This window comes from Aythya fuligula, chromosome 15 (assembly GCF_009819795.1).
Source record: "Aythya fuligula isolate bAytFul2 chromosome 15, bAytFul2.pri, whole genome shotgun sequence".
Taxonomy (NCBI): domain Eukaryota; kingdom Metazoa; phylum Chordata; class Aves; order Anseriformes; family Anatidae; genus Aythya; species Aythya fuligula.
This window is the reverse complement of record NC_045573.1, coordinates 7625396-7648595: the sequence shown is the minus strand read 5'-3', so window position 1 is coordinate 7648595 and position 23200 is coordinate 7625396. Positions and strand designations below refer to the sequence as shown.

The window sequence follows — 23200 nt, the reverse complement described above, 5'->3', positions numbered from 1 at the left end:
CAATCATTTTGTTGTCAATTGTCTTTTTTTTTTTTTTTTTTTTTTTTTTTATAAATAGCAATGGATATAAAAAGATACCAGAAAGAAACTAAGTATAAATAACCCTAAATTCTCTCTCATTGAAATGCAAAGTGCTCATAGTGTATCTCTGCTTTTGTAGCTCTTACAGAGAACCTTGGAGACCCAATCACATGCACAAGGACTTTTGTGTTACACACCAGAGCGCAGAGACGTCCCTTCCCAAAACAGGCCTATCCAAAAGCAGATGAAAGACAGATATAGTTAAATATGGGGATGCTGTTAGGTAACATTGGTCTATGTGGTATGCACATCCAGGGCCTAATTTTTATTTCTTTTGGAAGTAAAGTATCATATAAGCGCTGAAGGAGAACAGAGAAATCTTTGTATGAGCATATGAGGAACTCCTAAACATAACAGATAAAAGTTGAGAAAGCTTCAGAGTACATTTTGAAAATGTAACAAGAGTAATGTTGACTAACAACATTTTTTCTTTGAATAGAAGAATAAATATTTGAATTCCTGAGGAGAAATTTTAAGCAGAATGAAATAAAACATGAAAGGACTTCAAAGATAAGGGTGTGCTTGTCTGATACAACAGAGAAAGGCGAGTCAGGGTTAGGAAGCAAAATGGAATGATGGCACTAAATTGATGGAAAAGGATTTCTGCAGCTCTCAGCCACAAATTGCATGTCAATAGTTTTGAACTTCTGCATATTAAAGTAATCTGTGTTTTATCTAAATTGAAAAGGAAGGATTTTACCACCATGACAGAGCTGAAATCAAAGGAGGAAGTGGGGGGTGGCTTTGGGGTTTATTTTAATTTTGAATAAGTAGCTAATTTCCAAATCCTGATGTGACAAAATCTGATGAAGCTCTTCAATTGGTATTCAATTGAATTATCTTTTCATTTTGCATTTCTTTGTTGGAAAACTAAAGATTATTTTATCAAACACAGTATTTAATTAAATAATTAGATCCAAATCAATACCAACGCTAACTTGTTGTTATGACCTAATTTATTAATGATATTGCTTATTTTAGTGTAAAAAGTAATTTAACGTCAGTATTTTCTCTTGTGTGTCAAATTCTTAATCAAGATTTTGAAATTGATAGTGTCACAATTCTGTCAATTAACAACATGAGCCCAAACTAATGAGAATCTGACAGATACCAACTGATAAATACAACCTAATCAGCTTCCTGATTTAGTCTTTATATATCATGTTGCATTCAATATAATCTCAAAAAGCTGCTAAATGTCTTAGAGCAGCTAAATTACTTTGTGCTCATCTGCTAGAATAGATGGCTGCAGTACATATAACAGAGAAAGGAATGGAGACATTGAAGAATTTTAGTTAACTTGGAATTTCAGTTGTAGCACCTGGACACATCTTTGTTCCTGTGTCCTCAGTGTCTTCAGTACTAACAGGGTTATTAAAAACTTCAGATGTGGAGGAAAAAAAGATACAGCACCACTGTCTTCACAAAACAGCCCAGCTGAACTGATAGACATACTACACAGCAATAATACTACTGCTTGCAGAAAGAAGCATATGCCCATCTTTGGAAACCTTTTTGAATTGCAAGCTATTGCATTCACTTTATGAATAATATACATAACTTCAGTCTCTTTCCCTTTTTTTTGAATGATGTGCTGAAATAACCCAAGGGATACTTTATGAATGAAGTTGTGAGGAGAGTGGAGGCTATTATTTCATGTTCTCCAAAATGAAGATGGTGCAGGTAAGCCCTGTCTCCTCCTTTTAATAGTGCAGGTAGGCTCAAGAGACCTAGGCACAGAGATGTCAAATCATAGACATCACAGATCATAGACAGATCAATCCTGGCCTCAAAGGGGATTCTTCAGCTTTGATTAAAGGACTGACAAACAGTCCTTCTTCTGTGACTGAAGAGGGACCCAAAGAGCTTTGAATCTGCTTGGAAACCCTGGGGAAGATGGATAGGTATCTGATAAGGTGGGTTCTAAAAGATGCATTTTCTTTGATACTTTTTTGATCTGAATAAGCAGTGTTTTGCTTTTAAGAATCAGTAGGATAGTCTGAGAGAGCTCTGAGAGAGCATTTAACTCCACAGTCTGACATTCGGTCAGATCTGCTTAGATGACCGCAATGAGCTACAGCTGTCCAGAATCAAAAAGCAGGGAGTGAAGGAAGGGGGTCCTGGACTTCCACACTCATAAGAGGCTTATCTGAAGGCCTGAGATCCAAGCGGGTTTCTTCAGATCTGTTCAGAAGCTGGATAAGATGAAAGAACTGGTTAAGGACAGCTCCAGTGACTGGTTCTGCCCTTGACAACCACGTTCTAGTCCCGATCAGGCTGGAGGGGCTGCCTGGTACCTCAGGCAGCAGGAAGGTATTGCGGTACCTCCTCACCTGCAGGACGGACAAGCCCTCAAAACACGCCGCATCCTTAAAATACTCCAGTTCCTGAGAGCACAAGCCAGTGCCTGTATTTTCCTTAATTGGACTGTTTACAGTTTCCAAACACAGAGTGAGTTTTCCAGGGGTTTTCCGCTCTATTATGTAGCTAACGAACAAAACAGCATTTCAGACAAAGGGACTGCAGATAAACCTGGGAGCGTGTCCAATTTTGTACCGGAATTTCTCCCTGTGCACCAGAGTGATTCTGTGGCAATACAATAATATTTCACGAAGAGTTTAGATCGATAGATTGATTTTTCTGTTTCACGTTACAGTTATTAAAAGTTAATTGAATGAAAACTACATAGAAGAGTTCTGGTAGAAAAGGGCATTTTTTTCTTGTTTCATTATATTCATAAATGATATGGGTTGTCTGTTCTGGGGTGCTTTCCCCTACTGGCAAAGTTAAGTGTCATGATGATAATGTACCTCAAAGAGCTTCCTAGAGTATGACTAAAAAATGTTTAAGTGTAACCTATGAACATTGCTTTTAAATTCAGAATTGAAGTGCTGCCTTGAAAAGCATAAAGCGTTTGCTTGTGGAAATAGGTGGTTTTCAGCATTGATCGCCGAACTGCATAAAGCACAGAATTACAAAAACAAAAAGGGGGGGAGGGGGGAAGCAAAAATCATTATCAACATGGACAGCCCACTCATTTGCGTTGAGGAGGTTCAACGAACCAAGCCCTGGGGCTCCTCTTCTCTAGCGGCGAGAGCCCACCCGCCTGGAGGGGCTGTGAGGAGCCCCAGCCGCTCTCCGAGGGCTCCCAACATCCGAGGGCGGGCGGCGGCCGGGCTGAGGGAACTGAGCGGCCGCGCCCACCCCAACGGTCACAACGGCCGCGCGCCGCCCTCAGGCAGGCGTGCCCCGGCCGGCAGGCGGCGGCGGCGCGCACGCAGCGGCACGCAGGCGGCGGCGCGCACGTCGCTGGGCGGGGGGCTCCTCCCCGCTGCTGACACCCGGTGGCGGCGGCGGCAGCGGCGGCGGGGCCCGGGCGGCGGGGCCGGGCCGCGGGTTTATGGCGGCGGCGCTGTCCGCCCTGGCTGCCAGGCTCTCCCAGTCGGCCGCGGCCAGGTCGTACGGCGTGTTCTGCAAGGGGCTGACCAGGACCCTCCTCATCTTCTTCGACCTGGCCTGGAAGCTCCGCATCAACTTCCCGTACCTCTACATCGTCGCCTCCATGATGCTCAACGTGCGGCTGCAGGTGGGTGGGCGGCGGCGCCGGGCCGGCCCCGTGCTCCGGGCTGCCCTCCGGGGTGCTCCCTGCTCAGCCCCCGTGTCTCCGTGTGCCGTCCTCGCGTTTGTCCCCGTTACCGAGTCATCCTGGGCTTGAGGGCATCCTCAGCTTGGGTTGGGAGCGCTTCTGTTCGGGTGTCGTGTGCTCGGTGCCTGATAAAATAATTTCCTAATAAAACGACGTGTTTAAAGCCAAGAACAAGCTCTAGCAGGGAGAACGCAGGGGTAGCTTTAACTCCCAATGTAACTGCGTGACAATGACAGGTCACGTTTAACGTCTCTCCTGGCTTCTACAAAACGGGGGGCTCCCTAAACAAGCTGTGACCTAAAGGCATTCCTGGTATCCCTCACAGGGTGGAAGTTTTATTGGTTTGGTGCCGAAATAAGAGCTTTGCTTTTAACATAACTGGCAACAGAAGCAGGCTACGGACATCTGGTGTAGCCAAAGGTTGGGCGCTCTCTCTGCTCGTAAACATAGCAGTGCTCAAAGTTTTGACGTCTGGCTGGTGGCCGAGTGCTAACAGATAAGGCTGCCTGCAGCCTGCGACTCGTAAAAGGCACGCTGGAGAGGGAAGAGGTCAAAAAGCGGTGCCTCATGTTTTTATTTTTGGGACGCATTTGTCCTGCAATTCTGAAGCTTAATATTGAGCCACGCTGCCAAAAATTACACACGTGGCATAGTAATAAGCTCGGTGGCTAAAAATGCCTCGCCTTTGCTTCTTATCTATGCTGCTACGTAATGGTTCTCTTGTAATACCATCAGCTTGTCATTTGGCTGCAGCATAAGCAGTGTCCTCTAACTGCCAGTCTGGCCGGTTCCCTTCGGGAAGCTGTTCACGCCACCTTCTTGATTTCCGGCGTTGTCTCTGACTGACTGCAGCATGTACTTCTGTTTACAGGAACATGACTTTAATATTTGCCTTTAACGTTAAGCCTCTAATCAGTTACAGTCTGTGTTTGTACTGGTGAGGGAAAATCATGCTGTTACAGAGTCAATCTTCCTAGCTGCTCGTTTGCTGACTCACATTGATGTTTGGTACAAACTCTTTTGGTAACATCAAACTCAAAGTACAGAATAAAGTTCATATTTGGCTACACCTCCTACCCCTTTAGATATGTTCAAAGCAGTCTGTAGGGTGACTTGTCTGTTTGGACTACTCTTAAGTTCTGCATTTGGGTTCCTCCCTATGTTAAAGAATTTTTGTTTTTCTATGTACTAAGATCTAGAGAAAAGATGATTTTTTTTTTTTTTTTTTCTTGTGGGATGAGCTTAGAAAAAAAAAATATCAGGGCGGGAGATTAGTGTAATAACATTCTGTATCCTTTCTCTGTAGGTCCATATTGAGATCCACTGAATCGTCACTTGTTATGCTGCTCGTACTCTATGCTGCGACTACAGTCAGTCACGTTCCTCTTCAAGCTCATTCTGCTGTGAAAAAGCAAAGCTATGTTTGTCTTCTCTAGGAATATGAAGGAAGAAGATTTAAACCCAGGAAGAGTATGTGACAGTGGCCCAGGTCATCACAAGGCTGCAGCTCACCTGACACGTGTACATTCCGTGTTGAACAACTCTCAGAATCATAGTAGCAGTTTACAAAAAGAATTACTTTATTTTAACATCAGGAATTGTTCTCTCTTTATTAATATACCTCCGCCTTATGTTGGCAAAGAAATGCCTCTGAGTTTGAGTGAATCAGCAGGGAGAAACTCAAGTCCAGCGGTTCCTTGGAAAGATTCATTTTGTCTGTGTTTTTCTTCTGGGGAAGCCAGGCTTGATGGAATTTCTCACTGCATTAATATTTCAGTAATGGGCTGGCTGGAGAAAGCTCGTAGTTTTGCTGCAGACTTTAGCTTAAGCTGCCCAGGAGATAACTTTGTATGTTTTGTACATGAATGGCTGGGAAAGTTGCAGTGTAATCAAGAACTGCAGTTTCTGGAATTAGAAGTGAGCAGCAGCATAGAGAATGAGTTGCAGCTTGCACTTCTCGAAGAGCTGGAGTTTGGTGGGCTTACTGATCTCTATTTTGTTCCAGTTGCCTCACTGAATGATTATGCTATGGGACTCTTAAACAACCAGAAATTGTGTATTTTTCTTTGTTACTTAATCCCTGTTACTTCAGAGCAACCACTTGGATATAAGACAATGCTTTCAAGTGTACAATATGTGACTACCAGTTTTCATGTCATACAGCTAGTAATATCTGTCCTAGCTTTTGCACTAGCAGGTCTCTGGTATGCAGTAGTGAAGGTAAAAACATACTAAAATTTTAATAGTTATTATTTTTAACATTAATAGAAACTGAATTGATTAAATTGGAGACAAGGTTGCAGTTCAGGTTTTAGTGATAGACAGCTGAAGTGAAATTATACTTGTGTAGTTGCTGGTAAAACTGGCTGTTGAAATAAGAGGCTTTTTTTTTTTTTTTTTTTTTTTTTTTTTTTAAGTACAGAATGTCTGCCTCTGATTGGAACAAACTTAATTTCAACACTTTCTGGGACTTCTGCAGGTGTCCTGTTAACACTAGACTAGAACTCAAGTTGACTGTTTAGCACAGATCCTTTTGTTTTCTTAAGGGTTTGTATTTGCTGATTACTTTGGCTACTGTTTACAACCATTTCCAATGAAACTACTGCTTGTAGAATTGAATTCCCAGTGTGAAATCAACCATAACTAATGTATCAGTACTTAAAACACTTCGAATCAGAAAGCTCTTGGGGTGGTGGTCTTCAATATGGCATAATTCTCAGCAGTGTTCCTTTCAAGGGTGATACTGCTCTAACTTAAACAGGATCTCATGAGTTTTAATGGGCTACAATAGACACACTATAAATAATTTTTTAAGAGAACAATTTATTTCCTTGAAATAGTGATTGTTATCACTGAGGCATAATAATAATTTCTAGGCCTGTTGACTTTGGCTTTGGGACAGACTTCTGAAAACAGGGTTTGGCAAGCAATGGAGCAAGCATGTTGAAATCAATAGAGCTGCTTGTGAATAAGAAATTGTAGGAATACGATCCTGTGGACACGTAGATGGAGAAACTCATTGTGCAGTAGGTCAAAATTTGAACTTAGTGTCCAAAATTCTCAACAACTGACTTAGTATAGATAGGCTTAGTGCGCCTTAGTCTTTGGACTTCCCTAAAGAAGGAGGTATTGATGTGATGGGTTAGGATATGTCTTCAGCTAACTCTTCAGTCTGAGCTAAAAGTGGGGATTTAATGTGGAGTAAACTCATGCCAGTGGGTGACATATCACGTCATTTTTACTATCTAGCTTACTTCACTTTGGAAATGGAGTAAATGATGATGTTGCGTTCAGTTTGAATTGTATTGACCTGGAAAGCTAGTAGTGTTTCTAATGTTTGCTTGGGAGTTGGTATACTAGCATAGAGAAGTCCGTGATTATGAAGATGAGATGTTGGTTAGCAGTGTTATGGGGCAAGATACTGGAGGATATATTTTTTTCTAAGCCTTACTTGAGTACTAAAAGTAAGGTACACTACTTCTTGTGTTAGATGGCATGTTGTGTTTTTGTTATCCCAACTGGTTGACTATTTCTTCTGGATGTTAGAAGAGGAAAAAAGCCATTTGCTTTAATTTAAAAAATAGCTTTTCCCCTGGTGTATATTTTTATTAATTGTTAAAGTTCAAGACTTTTGACTACATGACGTCTAGTCACAAAACTACAGGAACTTCAAAATAATAATGCATTATGTATCTGAAGTAATTATTTTGACAGTAATAGTTTCCTTCTTGTCAAGCCGTTCATACTTTTCTCTCCCATCTCCACTACTGCAGTTTATCACTCTTGCAGTGGTAGTAACGCAAGCATTTATTGATCAAGATTGCTGAGGTTATGTGGTTCCCCAAAACACAAGAAACAAAGACATTTCCCCAGAAGTCTGTGGCTTATCTGAGTTATGGTGTCAACTGTTGTCTGTATAGAGTTTAACCCTGCTGTGTTTAACAGTTGGCAGAGCTGCGGGTACAGAAATGAAAGTGGAGGTTGGGGCTGGAGCCTGTTTAAGCTGGCTTGATTGCTTTAAAGAAATGTGCAACTGCATCTTTAATTTCTATAAGTAGCTACGCAGGTAAAGAAATACCATCTTCTGGTATGGTGAGGTTTCTTTGTTTGTTTTTAAAGTTGCACCCAAACATAGTCCTGAATCCACAACTGATTGCTTGAACTTCCTATTTAGAGAATCTGTTGGTATGGTTGTACCTGTATTTGCCTAGAACCTCCTCTGTTCACATGAAGAGTATGGCCTGGAAGATTCTCTTCCCTGTTGTACGTCATTTGGAAACCACGTATTTTGGGAACCATCGGTACATAAAAGAAAAGCTTGTAAGTAGTACCAAGTACATGTTACTAGGTGAGAGAAGTTGCTGAAGGCATAAAATCACTAATCCAGTTTTTAACACACTGACTCTTAATGGTGATTTAAAAAAAAAAAAAAAAAAAGAGGAAAAATGAGAGAAACCACCTGTTAATTAGCATTGAACTGTGTGTACAGTGGGGTGCCAAGAGCTGTTTTATTATTGATAAACTTATGCAGGTGGGAATCTTGGAATGATGAAATATCTGGACTATGTATCGCAGTCCAGATAACATAGTCCTGTCTCAAGCAAAATTTGCATTGAGTGGCCTTTAATTACTTATTACAGGATCACTTTAAATACAGATACAATACAGTTAAGTGACATGTTATTTTTTGTGTATTATATGTATATTGAATATAAGACTTAAAGAATGTCTTAAGTGAGTGGATTTAATCCATTTTTAAGATAGCTTATGTACTTTGCCTTGGATTTTATTGTTTAAAGCCTAAAAGGTAACTTTCTAACTTGAACATTCCTTCTGAAACTCAAATAAAGGATGTTGGTATGCTGAAATCTCATGTAATATACTGCACTTTAAGCATGGGGAGGCCACAAATGGGAAACACTATTCTTGCACTAATAGATCTATTTGACTAGCAGAGACAATGCTCAAATGGCTTTTTTCTTTTCTAGTGGGAGAATAGTAAACCAAAAGGGTGTCAATCCTTTGAAGCTATATATAAATCAAACACAGTACGTGGTTTAGGCCACTGTTCTCTCCACAAATGTTTCAATATCAACTCATCTCAAAAATAGGAAATGTCTCTGCTTAGAACCAGTTTGTATGGAATTTTGTGGCCTCTAAGTTCTATATGGAAATTGCTTTTCTGAATAAATGTGTTGTTAGGGTTGAGAATGTTTTTTGGATGATTTATTATAGTACAGAAAAATAACTTTTAATAGGGGCAAGGGATCTTTAAACTGAACCGGGAGTTGCCTTCTTATTTCCAGTTCCTCTTAAATCCTGCTATTCTACTGCTGCTGAAAAGGGGTATTTCTATTAAACAATTCTTGCTTTTTAAAATTTCATCAACCAGTGTCCAGATCCCTCCTGTACTACATAGGAAACTTGTGTTTCTGTCATTAGAAAACAATGAAAATACTCAATATTTAGAGAATTGCGTAATAGTTTCCCACAAATATACACTTAAGTGGAAATTTACTATATGGTGTATTGCTTTTTTTTTTTTTTAAAAAAAAAAAAGAAAATATACTTTTAAATGTATGTGCACAGAGCTCTGCATGTGGGTGAAAATGTATTATCACAGTATGATGTTGGAATGCTTATGCAAACTATTATTTACTTCTTGACATTACAATGCAAAATTCAGTACAGATGATGTTGTAATTCTCAATGTGGTATTAGTGCAATCTTAGAAACTATTTGTATGCATTGTCATGCACCATGAGACAATTTTAACTGTAGACAGTTTTTAACCTCTTACTACTTGTTTTTTTTTTTTTTTTTTTTTTTTTTTACAACTGTAAAGATGGCACTTTCTTAAACTTTGCCAAAGTTTTCTTTTTTTTTTTTTTTTTTTCCACGTTTGCCCCTCCTTAAGGAGTGTGTGTATGCCTATACTAAAAGTATACATTCTTTTAATTTTTGGAAGAAGCAAGTCTCTACTTACTTCTCCAATATATCAGCTTATTGTCAAGTTGTTCCTTTTGTTTTTAATTATGGCCTGATCCTACTTATGTTTTCCTTCTCTTCCCTCCACATCATTCTTCAGCATAAGCATATGCTGAAATTGTGTAATTTCAGAAATGCTCCCCTGTAATACATAAACTGACAGTAACCACATCAAGATGCAAGTATCCATAGTCTGTCATAAGGGTGTATGACGAGTGATACATCTGACAGAACAGTAAGTAGGTAGTGTGAGGTATTTCTGCTTTTCTCAACAAAGCATTTGCTTTGATTAAAATCTAGTATTAAAGTTTGTTTACATCTGTTGGCTGAGAATTGCAGCTAGAATTTAGGGCTTATCAAATACATTGAGGTTGAAATTTAAGAAACAGTTACACTAGCTTCAAAACTTTGTTTTTAAGTCATACTGTGACCTTCCGAAAAATTCACATGAAAATACTCTTAATACTTTAAAACATTTTTTTTTTCAAGACTGCATATTACAAAATGTGTCATGATGCTTGTTTCTGTGATGCACAGTCAATAACTGGAAAGAAAAACACTTTTTAGGATTTTTGTAATACTTGTGGTGAATTCCCTTTTGGTATCTCAGACTACAAACCCTCTAATCCTCAGTGACGAGCTGCACTTGACAGAATTTTCAAACAAACAACTTGTTTATGAAAATGTTAATATTTATGATCAGCTCATATACTCAATACCAGGACACAAACTAGTTGCTGGTAGTTGTTGTGAAATAAGAATAATATGGAAGTGCTAGAATGAAGCTATCCTTTATTACCCTGCAGTAAGTAAGCCGTATTACTGTGTACTTTGAAATTAATTCTGTATTGCATTCCAAGATATCAATGATCTTATTTTTTTTTGGAATTTGTGGTACAAGATTCAGACCAAGTAAAATGTTACTTCATTGTTAATGCTGAAATCGATTTGAAAACTAAGACATTTTTTAAAATGGCCTGAGGGACTTCCAGGAAAAAAAAAAATCTGCCTTGAAACGATCCTGTGTATTTGTGTGATCTCAATATAGTTATAGTCTGTTTGGAAAATCTCTTTTTGTGCAAGATCTAGATAGTTAGAACCCGATAGCAAAAATGGTTAAAAAAAAATCCATCTTTGCCAGGTAGAAATGTTCTTTTATTTTCTGCTTACAGTCAATTTCACCTTTTTTCAAATATAAAAATATCTGGATGTAATTAAGCTTTTGTTCCTAAAAATAGGTAAATCTATTGCTTAGTGCCTGGTTCATCAGTTGATGAGTGTTCCGTGAACTTCCTTTAAGATGAGTTCTGCTCCCTGCTGGTGACACTAATTATAAATGCTGACACTAGAATACTTTCTGTGAACTGTGATGTTACCCATGCAAAACAATTTTAGTCCATGGCCTTGGTCTTTGGCCTAATTATTTTTTTATTACAGTGTGGGAGACAGAGGAGGCTGGCACAAACCATTTTTGTGTGTGTTCCAGAGAAAGATGTTTACAACTTTGTATGTATTTTAGAAATTTATTATAACACTTTTGAACTTGTGAGTTTCCATAGTAAACTTGAAATCTGTTGTCCTAATGCAATGAATACAGGCTTTTGAATAAGAGTGCAGTCTAAGCTGCCAGGAGCCGATTGTGATGCTGCTTGCTTACACCACAGGAGGGAGTTAAACATCAGTCTTTTGAACATTTTCAGTTGTGGCATTGTTTTATCTTAGTACAGTGCATTTCAATTTATAAATATGCTGAATTTGACTTGTCTTATGGATTGTCACTGCAAATAGCTTAATGTACAAAATCAATACACAGTGGTAAATTACTGTAACTGTTTACAATTGAACTCTGAATACCGATTGGTGGGTTTTATCAAGCTATTTAAAACAAATAAAAATCTTTTAAAAAAGATCTTTTGTCTGTGCTCAACGGAAGAGCTAGTTGTGCTGCTCCTCATTCTGATTTTTCAGTCAGGTGTACAGATGTGCATATAACTTAAGAGCTCCTATTCCTGACAATATAAAATGTTTATCTCATACCAAACATTAAAAACCTCTAAAACAAGTGCATTTATGCTTGGCTTTGGAAATGTGGTAGCTGAGCTCTAGGCTAGCTTAATCATATTAGCAACCCATGCTAATTGGTTGGCCTTCTTTTTACACTTTTTTTTTTCTTTGACACACCTTAATGAACCAGTCACAGTGAATTTAATTCCAAGGTATTTACTAACTACATCTAGTCTTGCACCATAGTTTCATTTTAGAAGAGGAAAGAAAACCATGATAAACATAGAAAATACACAGCAATTCTCTTGCATAAGTCAGGATAATACTGCTGGATGTTTTTCCTAAGGGTTTAAATGCTAGACTTACTGCTTTTGCTGACCAAAGTGATGCTAGAGGAGTAGAATAAACATTTATTTTCTGCTTGATGTTGAGCAGTAAAAAAAAATGTCCAGAAAACCTTCACACTTCAGATCTGCCTACTGAAAGCTGCTACTGGATGATTTATTCTGGAATCAAAAGACATAATTAACTTACGTTTTTTTGGTTGTTCTTAGGGTCCCTTGATGCCATAAGTGACGATACTGAGGAAACATGCTATTGTTATGTGCAGTATTCATTCTGAAAAGAAATTATATTGATATTGAAGAAATGGTTGATGCCTTGAACGTGAAATTCAAACATATTAATGATAAATGCTGAGTGTCTTTTCCCTCAAAACATAAATTTAATGTGAGAAAAAAGAAACGGGGGTAATAAATCTAATAGTCTAGGAGGTGCTGTGAGTTTTCAGCATATGGTTAGACATCCACAGTTAACAGAGTGCCATCAATTCTCTTTCTGCACTTCACAATAGATCTCTCATTGTAGAGGAGCACAGACCTCCTCTATGGGAATCTGAAATTGACAAAGGAACCAATTGGCAATTTAGTCTCATACATCCTTCACCTTTGCATTATGTTTCTTATTTCTTGTCTTTTCTGGCAGATATGATAGCAGCTTAAAATAAAAAATAAGCCAACCAAACTAAAATAATTCAACAAAATGATGAAATTATGCCTATCTCTTTAGAAGAAGGTTTTTGAAAGTTATTTGTTTTACCTTACGTTTAAAAAAAAAAAAAAAAAAAAGAAAAAAAGATTAGGATCTTGTCAAGCATGCTTGTAAAAGTACATTATCAGTATTTTGAGCCTTAGGAAGTGCTGCTTTTATTTGTTATCATAAATGCTTTCTATGCATATCAAAATGCATTTATCTTTAACCTTATAGTTCAAAGAAGAAAAAAAAATCAGTATTTCAGAATTCTTTCATGTATTATGCATTGTTAGAAGTATCCCTAAGGGCAAAGAACCAAAACCAACACAAAAGTCAAATGCTCCCCTCTTGCTCATTGAACAAAAAGCCAGCAGCAGTGACAAACAGGATGTTTCTGATACGCCTTTTTGTGTGTGTGTAGGGAGGAGGGGTGGGTCGGGCTAGTGGCTGGAGCCCTTAATCACTTAAGCTGGAAGTTATTCACAAATGACCCTTCTGAGCTCAGTGTTCCTGTCTGGCCTCTTGTAATAAAAAATCTTTTCTGCAGCAGAGCTTCCTATAAATTGCCTTTCAGATCTTAAGCCTTGCATTCCAAGTATGACTGCAAGCACGTATGACTTGTTCCAGAGTTAGAAATAATTATAACATTTCCAATTTCTGCCCTTTGCTCCTCTCCTACAATATAAAGGCATTTAAGATTAAAAAAAAAAATATGATGAAGTAGAGCACCTTTCTAAGGGCTTGCTTGTATACTTTCAGGTCACTTTTAGGTCAGGTTTCATCTTCTGTTCTCTAGCTCCTTGCTTAGTGAGAACATCTGTACAGACTATAGCAGGCTTCTAGTCCTTCTCTGTGATATATGATATGTGTTCGCTACAATCTGTTGGTTGAAATAATAACTGTGTGGTCTGTGTTGTCACTGTCAAACATGATTTTCAGAGTTCTTCTTCACTTTTCTTCCTGGTTTATAATCAGGCATTTTTAGTTGGTAACTGTACCTTCTAAGTTCTATTTAGCTGAACTGTTTACTTTGCAATCCCAGCAATCCAGAAGTCTGTAGAGATTTTCATCACTGTATTTTTTTAAAGCTTCATCAAGCTTCTTTGTTACTTGTTCAATTTACAGTAAATTCTAATGTATTTTCATAAAGTACCCATGAGGTATTGTAGCTGTTCCTGAATGGATTATTTAGCAGCCTGTCTTTCCTCCATATAGGAAATGCTTTTTCTGAAGGCTCCTATTGAAATAGCATTGTCCAAAACTTCAACTGCATTTTGGATATTGCTGTAGCTACTATAGTTACTATAAAAGAATGCTTTTATCAGTGAAAACACGTCTGGTAAACCTTTGTTACTCATACGTGCTTGTCAAATCCAGCAGCTGATCTGCCTGGGAAGGAATCACATTTCCACATCCTAGCAGATACTCTAGCTGTGAGAAATAATGACATATACAGGACGACTCAACCTAGCATGTAAGAGCTTGAGAGGCAAGGAATAAACCCAGGGCAGGGGAAGGTGTAACAAGAGAAAAAAAAATATATTGAACGTATCCTTGGTTATTTTTCATAAATCTTTTCACCAGGAACATAGGATGAGGAATGTGAATTACAGCATGAGATGAGAAAACCTGGATATAAGCTGACTTTCCTTTATAGAAAGTACCTGTCAAACAGAACAGGGGCCATGGGGAGATGGACTTAAATAAGGATTGGAAATGGAATCAAAGGGAATAAAAAAGTAAAAGTATTTTATATCAGTTTCATGGGAAAGGGAAATAACACCTTTACTATTTTTTCCCTCAGAGTTGTTATTTCTGTTATCTTTCCCACCCTAGATACACCTTATGAAAAAGTAAACAGGAAGGTGAAATAGTTCATTAAAAATGTGAAGGTGGTTGTTTGTTTTTTTTTTCATTTTGGAAAGTGTAATCAATTAGAATAGAAATCTGATAGTTGGATTTATCTGTTTAAGTAACTTAAAGTGGTTTTAGTAGGACAAATCACAACTTTAATCCTGTAATCCAATCACACAGGATCAGTACTGATGTCTAGCCTTGTTGACTTAATCAGAGCTCTGTAAGCATGAGGATATCCCTATGTGAACCAAACTAAAAGGTCAGGACCTGTGTTTTTGGGGAATGTCCTTAAATTTAGGCAAAGTTAATGGTCCAGGCATACTGACAGTAGAGTCAACGTGCACCTTTCCAGAGGTTCAAATGGATACAATACCATGTGTCTGAGGTGTTTCCAAATCCATTGCATACTTTCCAAATATTGTGCTCCTACCAAATAAACACTATTAAAGTAAATGTATTATTTAGAATCACACTGTCAGCATTTAGTAGCTGAGAATTAGAAAAGTAAATTATACAATGTCCAAAGTTAGAGCACACTGGGTGGCCTTCTAAAACAAATAAAACTGCTGGGAATTCCAGTTTATAAAATGGTATCATTTGGTACTTTCTTTGAATGATTAAATTGATAATTTTTGCTAACATTTTTTACATAGCTTTAGTCAATATTGGTTTTTAAACTTAGATAATCTCACATGAATGAACTGTACACAGTCATTAATACAGTTATGGCCTTTTATGCAGAGCAAATAATTTTTTTTAATTTTTTTTTCTTTCCTAGAGCATTAGGGTTTTGTTGTTGTTGCTCATACATTGTTCATATGGGATGTACTGGCTCTTGCATTATTTTGTTTAAAGGCAACTGCTTGACATTGGTGCTATAGTTAGAGAAAAAGTTTAGCATTTTTATTCAAATCATGCTTTCAAATTAATCTGACAAACACTGCCATGCTGTAATAAGTTCTTCTTCTATATATAAAAGGCTTCTTATCACAAGGAAGAATCCCCCAGTCAGTTTCTCCCAGTTATCCTAAAGGGTGTTGCAACTGTGCCGCACACACATAGGCCCAGCAGTAATAGAGTGACTCCCTGCAATTTCCACTTACAAAAGAAGACACCCCAGCTACCAGTAAATTCAATAATTCAGGGAGAATTTTACTTCAGTTGATGATATCTTTTTAATTTGCTGTTACTAGCTGTGTCTTTCTTTATTAAAGAAGTACTATGGAAGTGTTAAACAATTGCTGATGATTGGCAGAATGGGAGGAGAAATGATTTTACTAAGGCAGACTCCAAAGTCAGAGGTAGAGTCTGCTCCTCATGTGTTGTAAATGGGGTCTGTAAACAAATCAAGAAAGAGTTCCCATTAGAACCAGCTGTTGAAAGTGAGTGCCGTGTCTCTGTTCAAAACTGGACTGAAACCAAGGCAGGATATCCATGCAGGCTTTGTAACAGCCTTCAGAGAGTCATTTGCTCATTACACAACCAGGAATGCCTCTAATCCTATGATCTAGGGATAAAAGACTGTCTCATTAGCATAAAATATGAAATTGTATTTTTTTGCCTTCATGTATATAGACATACATATATTTACATATAAATATACACATACATGAATACTTTTCTAGCTCAAGAGTATATTTCTGCTAAAGTTTTAAGTACTTTCCATAAATTATTAAAAGTCTGTTAGCAAAGAATGGAAATACATTCCTCAATGTACATGAAGCATGATAAAAGCATACCTTCCTTTTCTGTTGCATTATTGTGGAATTAATGTGGATCTTCCAGAAGCCCATCCTGATAAAGCTACTGCTTTATTAGTTCCTATTGCACATGGTCAGCATTCTGATACAGTATCTTCAATTGATTATAAGTTTAGATTTCTGAGAAAAATACTTCATCTGCATTTATCTGCCATTATTTGCAGTTTCATAACCTAGCAGAAACAATTTTATCTCCTCTCTAATAATTTTAAGCATTTATTTATTTTAGCTGAAGAATAATGAAGAATTTATCTCCTTTTAACTTATAACTATGTATCTCAGCTTTACTAAAGCAGGAAGAAGTACATTTATAGAATGGAGAGATTTGTACAATTTATGCAGAAAGTCCAGGACATTTCAGGGAACAAGCAGCACCTAGAAAAAGAACTGCCAACCTACTGTTCTTCATAAAGAGTAAATGTGAAATTCTGTAGAAGCAATCAGGACGCTGAAGATTCAGATACAAGAACTGCCTAAAAATACTTCATGGAATGATGTAATCTATGAAGGAGATAATAGCTCCTGTCAACAAGTTACAGAAGTTTTTTGCTGTGAGAGAGACCTTATTTAAGAATATGAGCAGTACTCAGGTAACAGTCTATCTTGTAAATCTGATGAAGATGTTGAAAAAAATTATCTGGTTTAACTGTAGTTATCTGCCATCTTGTTTTTCAGGTTTGGTATCCTCCATACATGCTGAGCTCTGGAAAAGCCTTGCAGATGGGAATGGAGAGCAAGGGCATGATTCTGTTAGTCATGAGAATTTAGCTGTGCTCATTATCCATCATCTACTGCAATGGTTTCTCTTCTAGCAGGAAGACCAGAGTTCTGACCTTGCCAGGCCAGGGGAAGAAAATATCCTTGCGGAAGAGAGCTCATTTATTCTAAGCTGATACAGTAACTGAACTAAATACCCAAGATTCTCATGTTTTTGTAGTGTTCTCTGCAGGTTTCAAAAACTTTTACATGACAAGTCTTTCAGGTATAAGCGTCCTCTTATTTCCTAAAGCTCTGGATCTTTTCCCAGAAACAAATAAGGAAATGGAAAAGATATTCTGCATGAAAAAATATTCTTTATTCAGTTTGAAAATGTTTAGCAGTACATGTTTCCTTGAGTAGCTTGGTGGATTAAAAATGCAGATATTTTAAAATGTAAATAATCTTCCTATAAAACATGCTTCAATAGTTCTGACTAACAAAAATTTGCTTTCAAAATACATTTTCATAATCTTTTTTTAATTTGGATATTTGGAATTTTTCTATATCCTGCTGAATGGTACACCTGATAAAGATATCCTCAGAGGACAGTGAGCATCTGTACAACTGAGATTTCTGGTATTAGAAAATATAATTAAGCTTTTAAAGATACACGTAAAAAAAAAAAAGGAAACTTTAAAAAATGTTTTATTGAATTTCTTGGTCGGACATTAGTTTTGCAAATGCATCTACTGTATTTTGTACTGTCAAGCATTTTTTTTACATTACATAGCTTATTTTATCTAAAGCATGGCAATTTGCCAACCCTAGCTTTTAGTGATAAATTCTGCTATACAAAGCAAGTTTTTATATCTGAGGCCCCTTCCTCCTCCTATTTTATCATCTTCCTGGTTTTGTCTGTTTTCAATAAATGCCTTTGTATTTTCACATCTTTTATATGCATGTATACATAGATCCTTTCCTCTGTATTAAAACTGACAGTTGCATGTTGGTAAGGATAAAAAAGGCAGACTTTTGATTTCAATTTAATTGCACTAATGTACTACATGGCTTTTTTACATTATACTATGGAAAGATCTTAATATAGTGCTATTAGAAGTATTTCCTCAATTTGAGAGTGGGATGGGGAGGCAGAGGTTGATGTTTCATAACAAGGCTTTAAAACTGAAGTAATATCTGGGTATAGCTATATTTGAGCACTACAGATTGACACGTGGAGGCTGGGTTCTCAGAGTGAAAATACATTGCTTTAAAGCATATCAAATTTAAGCATATCAAAATTTAAAATCTAAAAAGAAATTAGGGCATAGGCCAAACACCTCTCCTTTCTCCATCCGAAGACATTGAATGTTTCTGCCTAAAGAGAAGAATTTAGATAATTCAGCAGTGAGTAGCCGCAGAGAGACCAGAGATCCCTGTGCACACAGTGGAACCAAAACAAACTTGAGGGAATGGACAACTGAACTAGAGATGGTCGGGGAGAAGAATGAGATTGGAGGAAAAAAATAAAGATGCAATGCAGCAAGCTGGAGAAAAGCTTTTGGCACTTACAAGAAAGGGAAGTTGTCCCTGATGTCACTGCCCATTTTAACAGTCTGCCATAATTCCTTTTTCCCACAAACTGTTACGGAGGATGTTGGCTGCAAATCATCATGTACTAATCTTTTTTATGAAGCCCTTTTTGTTGTTCTCTAGACCTATTGTTCTTTTACAGTTATATTAATAGACTAAAAATAACAGAGGCAGTTCTATCAGGCTTAATTTACAATTCTGTTTCTTAAGAATGATTATTTTATACTGCTGATTGAGATCACAGAAATCCTTTCCTGACCCCAGAGGCATAAGGTACCAAATCCATCCTTCATGTAACTGCACTGAGGTAAATGGAGTTACATCAGGAATTAATCTGACCCGTCTCCACCATTTCCTTAGAAAAATTCTTTGTTTTAGTGCTTGCCAAGTTTTAACTTTGACTCTCCCTTGCTTAACATCATCTTGCACTTAGAGACAGCTTTTCTTTAAGACTATAAAGAGAAATACAGCACAAGAAAGACAATTATGGTGAAGAACTGTTTTTTAAATTGAAAGTACACTTATGGCAAGAAAATACCAAAACATTGCTGTTTTGATACAGAAGAGTACAGGATTTTTCTTACATCTATGAGGACAGGCAAGGAATAAAATAGTGGGCAGAGACATGAGAAGGAAAGGATTTAGGTGGTGTTTTTCTGCTTCAGACTTTGAATATTTTTTCTAACTACAGCAGTTGGAATAAATAGGGACCTTTCCTGGTTAGAGACAGTAAGAATTTAAAATACTAAACACCACCACTTAACAAGGTATCATTTCCCCTTTGCTTCAGGACTCATCAGGAGCTATGTATTTAAAAATAATGTACAAAAGATGCTGAAGACATACTCTCACCAGTATACAACTACAATTTCATGCTACACTAAATTCAGTTATTGGATGGCCACATGGCACAAAATTCTTAGTATACATACTTAATCCAATAGTACAAGTTGTTTAGGAAAAAAAAAAAAGGAGTAAAGAATGGTTTTACCCCCATATGATTTTAAATTAAAGTTGATATTGCAATTCTGCCAGCGCAGTTGTTTGTGGTGTACATTTGATCAATGGAGTAATACAGGTTGAAAATTATTATTTTAGAGATAACTTTTAAAATCTGGATTGAGTATTCTGATTTACAGCATGGTTTCCAGGCAGTTACATGAACAGCTAAGAGGGCACTAAAAATCACCATCATTAGTTGACAGTTCCTACTCCTGGCTAAATTTATGGTTCCATACTTATTAAACCCAGATTTGTGCACTGCTGACTTGCCAAAAGCCAGATTTGAGCCAGCTCACGTGGAGATATGCAATTGCATTTCAGATGCTCGCTGGTGAATCAACAAGAGCACCTGGTCTAACCCTTCTAACACTGCACGTCACGAGCGAGTCCAGCCTGTCACTTGGCTGCTGTATGTACACTGGGATGCCAGCCCTTTTACACTGTGGAGTTGTTTAAGCAGGCTTCTCCAGGTGGGGAGGAAGGAACCGTGGGGGCCTCCCCTGTTATCAGCATTACTACAATAAATCCTTCAACTGCTGCCATGTGTATGCAGATAGAACAGGACTCATATGTGGCTTGTAGCCAGCTACAGCTCCCAGGGTAGGATGAATAAGGACTTTCAAAATCCCAGGTCTTGGTGAGACTGAAGAACACTACGCAGTAATATTTGCAGCCACCTCAAACTGGAAGTACCAGCAGAGGTGAATTAACAGACTGTGGCTATTTCTCAGGGTAAGAACAGAGCATGGCTGTAGTCAGTGCACTCGCCCTTGGAGAACTACTTTATATCAAGCTCTTTCATTTCCCTTAGATAAAAAAAACCCTCAAGTTCTATACAAAATTCCACTATCGATCTGTTTCAGCCCTGATCCTTTGAATCCAAGTCATCTTTTTCTGTTATTTTTGGTAAAGCTTTCATACTCAAAAGCATCCTGTCTGTTTCTAGTACTATGCATAATTAATACAGGTAGAACAAGTTCTAACACTTAGTATACTTCACATCATAAGCATTACAGAGCTGGTGGACCTCCACAGTTTTTAATGCATTTGATTTTCCTCACTGGATCATTCTGGTGCTCTTCGCTCAATCATTCACCAGCTGTCCTATCAGTGATACACAATGGAAGCCAGCAATGACTTCCAAAACCAGTAATATTTGATGCTAAGAATAGATTACGCTCATTTAGAAGTGTCAACAACAAAAAAAAAATATGTCAAGAATTGGAATTTGAAATATGTCACAAATAAAATTCAGGATGTGATTTAGAAGTTAATTTGCATAAAAAGCACATAAGTTTTTCAAAAAACAAGCATATTTAATTTTGCTTCTTTGACTATTTTAGGGGAATGATCTTCCTATCCATACAAAAAAGCACCATTCATAAAATATGATATACTTGCTAAGCTTGAGCTTTGATGTTCCCCAAAGCAATATAAAATACTTACATGTAAAATTTTTCTTGGACTTAATAAAAAGTGCAAGCAGTCTTGAAACCATTAAGATAACCAGCAAACACGATTTTCTATAAATGTGTTTTTCCAGCTGAGACAAATATGATGTGTGTGACAGCACAAACATTTTGAGAAACAATACATGACTAAAACCCATCTGCCAGACAGAGGAAGTCAAAGAGTTTGCCTTAGGGATTCAAGAATACCAGATTTTTCAAGTACTGATAAATAAATAAATAAATAAATAAATAAACAAAAACAGGGAAAAAAAAGACATGGTGATGGACTAAGACCTTCCTGCCTGGAAATTATCAGGCATTGCTTCTTAAAAAATAAAAGTTGTTTGATTGTCTAGAATTTAAACAGAAGTAATCTTTAATACAGCAGCTGAGTATTGATGACTTTGTCGCAGAAAATACATTGTCTCAGGACATGAAATGCTTGCACCACTTTTCCAACCATGTAAGCATCTAAGTGAGCAATAAAATCAATCAAATAATTGTAGTAAAGAAAATGTTGCACAACATCTATGTTCTTTAAGATTTATGTATATTCTTTAAAAGATGCGTCCATTTTCCTTAAGAATGTATTCTTAAAAGCATATAGATGCTTGTTCTTTAAGAGTAACTTGCCTCCTTAAAGGTAACTACAAAATCCTTCTTATCAAATCTAACAAAGTCACAATAAGCAAAAGTTGCCAATTAGCAATGTCTTGAACATATGAAATAGGACTACCTGCGTGCATGATGACTGCCTCTTCAAATATGATTTCAGATTCTTCTTTTCAACACTAAGATGCATTATTCCATTTCCCTGTGTTAGATACCGACATCCAGCCTGATGGCACAATGGCAGGTTCTTTATTTCTTTCTGTGTTGAGAAAATTCAGAATGGTATTTCTTACGTCTTTAATATATAATGTTACCATCTACTTTCCTGTTGTAATTGATGTAATGAACACCACCATAGCTCATGCTTTTGTTTAGAAATTAAAAGTTTACAAAATCTATAATCATAAAATGGTATTTTACATCACTGCAACATTTACATTACTGGAAGAGGAAACTTATCACATTAAGATTAAGCTTATTTCTTTCTACAAGTAAACTGAAGATGTATAATGGAGATTCTTTTCAGAATTTCCATTAACTGATAAATAGTAATCCAGAAAAAAGGGAATAGTCTCATGCTGAGGAAAACAGGTGATAAGCAACTGCGCTTTCCTACATCTAAATTCTTCAAATATTAAAAAACATATATGGGGGGGGGGTGATTTTCATTCACTATCACTTGGAGTCTGGTTTAAATTGCAATCCATAAAAATGGCTCAAGATTTAATGAGCCACTTAAACCACAAAAATATTATGTAAGGGATTCAGTTGTCTTCACTGATTCTCTGTGTTACGATAAATGTCATAACAGATGTGCTCCTGACCCCTTAAAATGAAACACAACGTGATAAATTACTACTTAGTCGAAACTTAATCAAAAAAGATACTAAGCTATCTAAAAAAGGAAAATAAAGGCAAAGTATATTACCTGAAAATTCAGCAAATATCCACATTTATCATCAAGGAATCAACCCCGCCAACAGCAGATTTTGGAGAATGCCCAATTTTCCCCTAAAAATAATTTAAACAGACCAACTATTAGACTATTATTTACATGAATGACAGACCATGAAGTTCTTCCAACACAGAAGGCTAGACTTGTGGATATAAAACTGGCAAAACGTATTTGTGGTAAAAATAGAGCTATGACTACAGAAGGGATGGCATGCAAGAAAAAAAAAGATCAAACAATCTTCACAAAACTGTTGATTGAAACCCTTATTAACACAGGGAAAAATAAAATTGATATGTTTCATAACAGAAGAATGATCAAAGTTCAGGAAACCAAAGTAGATGTGAGAGAATTATTCACATGGGTAAGAAATAGTTTATTGGAGTGCATCCTAAAATTTGCTGAGACTATAACCTGTCTCATTATCTGGATCTGCTTCTTTGTTGGTAGGGAACTGCCCAGTATTTAATAATGGTAGCATTGTTATTGCTGAATTACCAAAAAATACAGAGCTGTTCTGGTATGG

The 23200-nt window shown here is 37.1% G+C and overlaps 2 protein-coding genes across 2 annotated transcripts in view; one reads left to right on the top strand and one right to left on the bottom strand.

The window, feature by feature from the left end:
• RAC1 (Rac family small GTPase 1) overlaps nt 1-23200 on the bottom strand; it is a 46096-nt gene that overhangs the window by 20830 nt on the left and 2066 nt on the right. The window contains exons 3-5 of the mRNA XM_032197539.1: nt 22651-22733; nt 21847-21981; nt 12254-12337 (exon numbers count right to left, since the gene is read on the bottom strand). Coding sequence (XP_032053430.1) covers nt 12254-12336 — 83 coding nt within the window. The 5' untranslated portion in view covers nt 12337; nt 21847-21981; nt 22651-22733. The remainder of the gene's footprint in view (nt 1-12253; nt 12338-21846; nt 21982-22650; nt 22734-23200) is intronic.
• LOC116495210 (small integral membrane protein 10-like protein 2A) lies at nt 3449-5094 on the top strand. The gene is made up of 2 exons (XM_032197541.1): nt 3449-3667; nt 5034-5094. Exons 1-2 carry the CDS (start codon nt 3482-3484, stop codon nt 5052-5054), a joined length of 207 nt encoding a protein of 68 aa, XP_032053432.1. The 5' UTR covers nt 3449-3481; the 3' UTR covers nt 5055-5094.

Coding starts and splice junctions, on each gene's coding strand:
- LOC116495210 (XM_032197541.1), top strand. CDS start 3,482: ATGGCGGCGGCGCTGTCCGCCCTGGCTGCCAGGCTCTCCCAGTCGGCC. Junction 3,668..5,033: donor TGCTCAACGTGCGGCTGCAG/GTGGGTGGGCGG, acceptor CTTTCTCTGTAG/GTCCATATTGAGATCCACTG.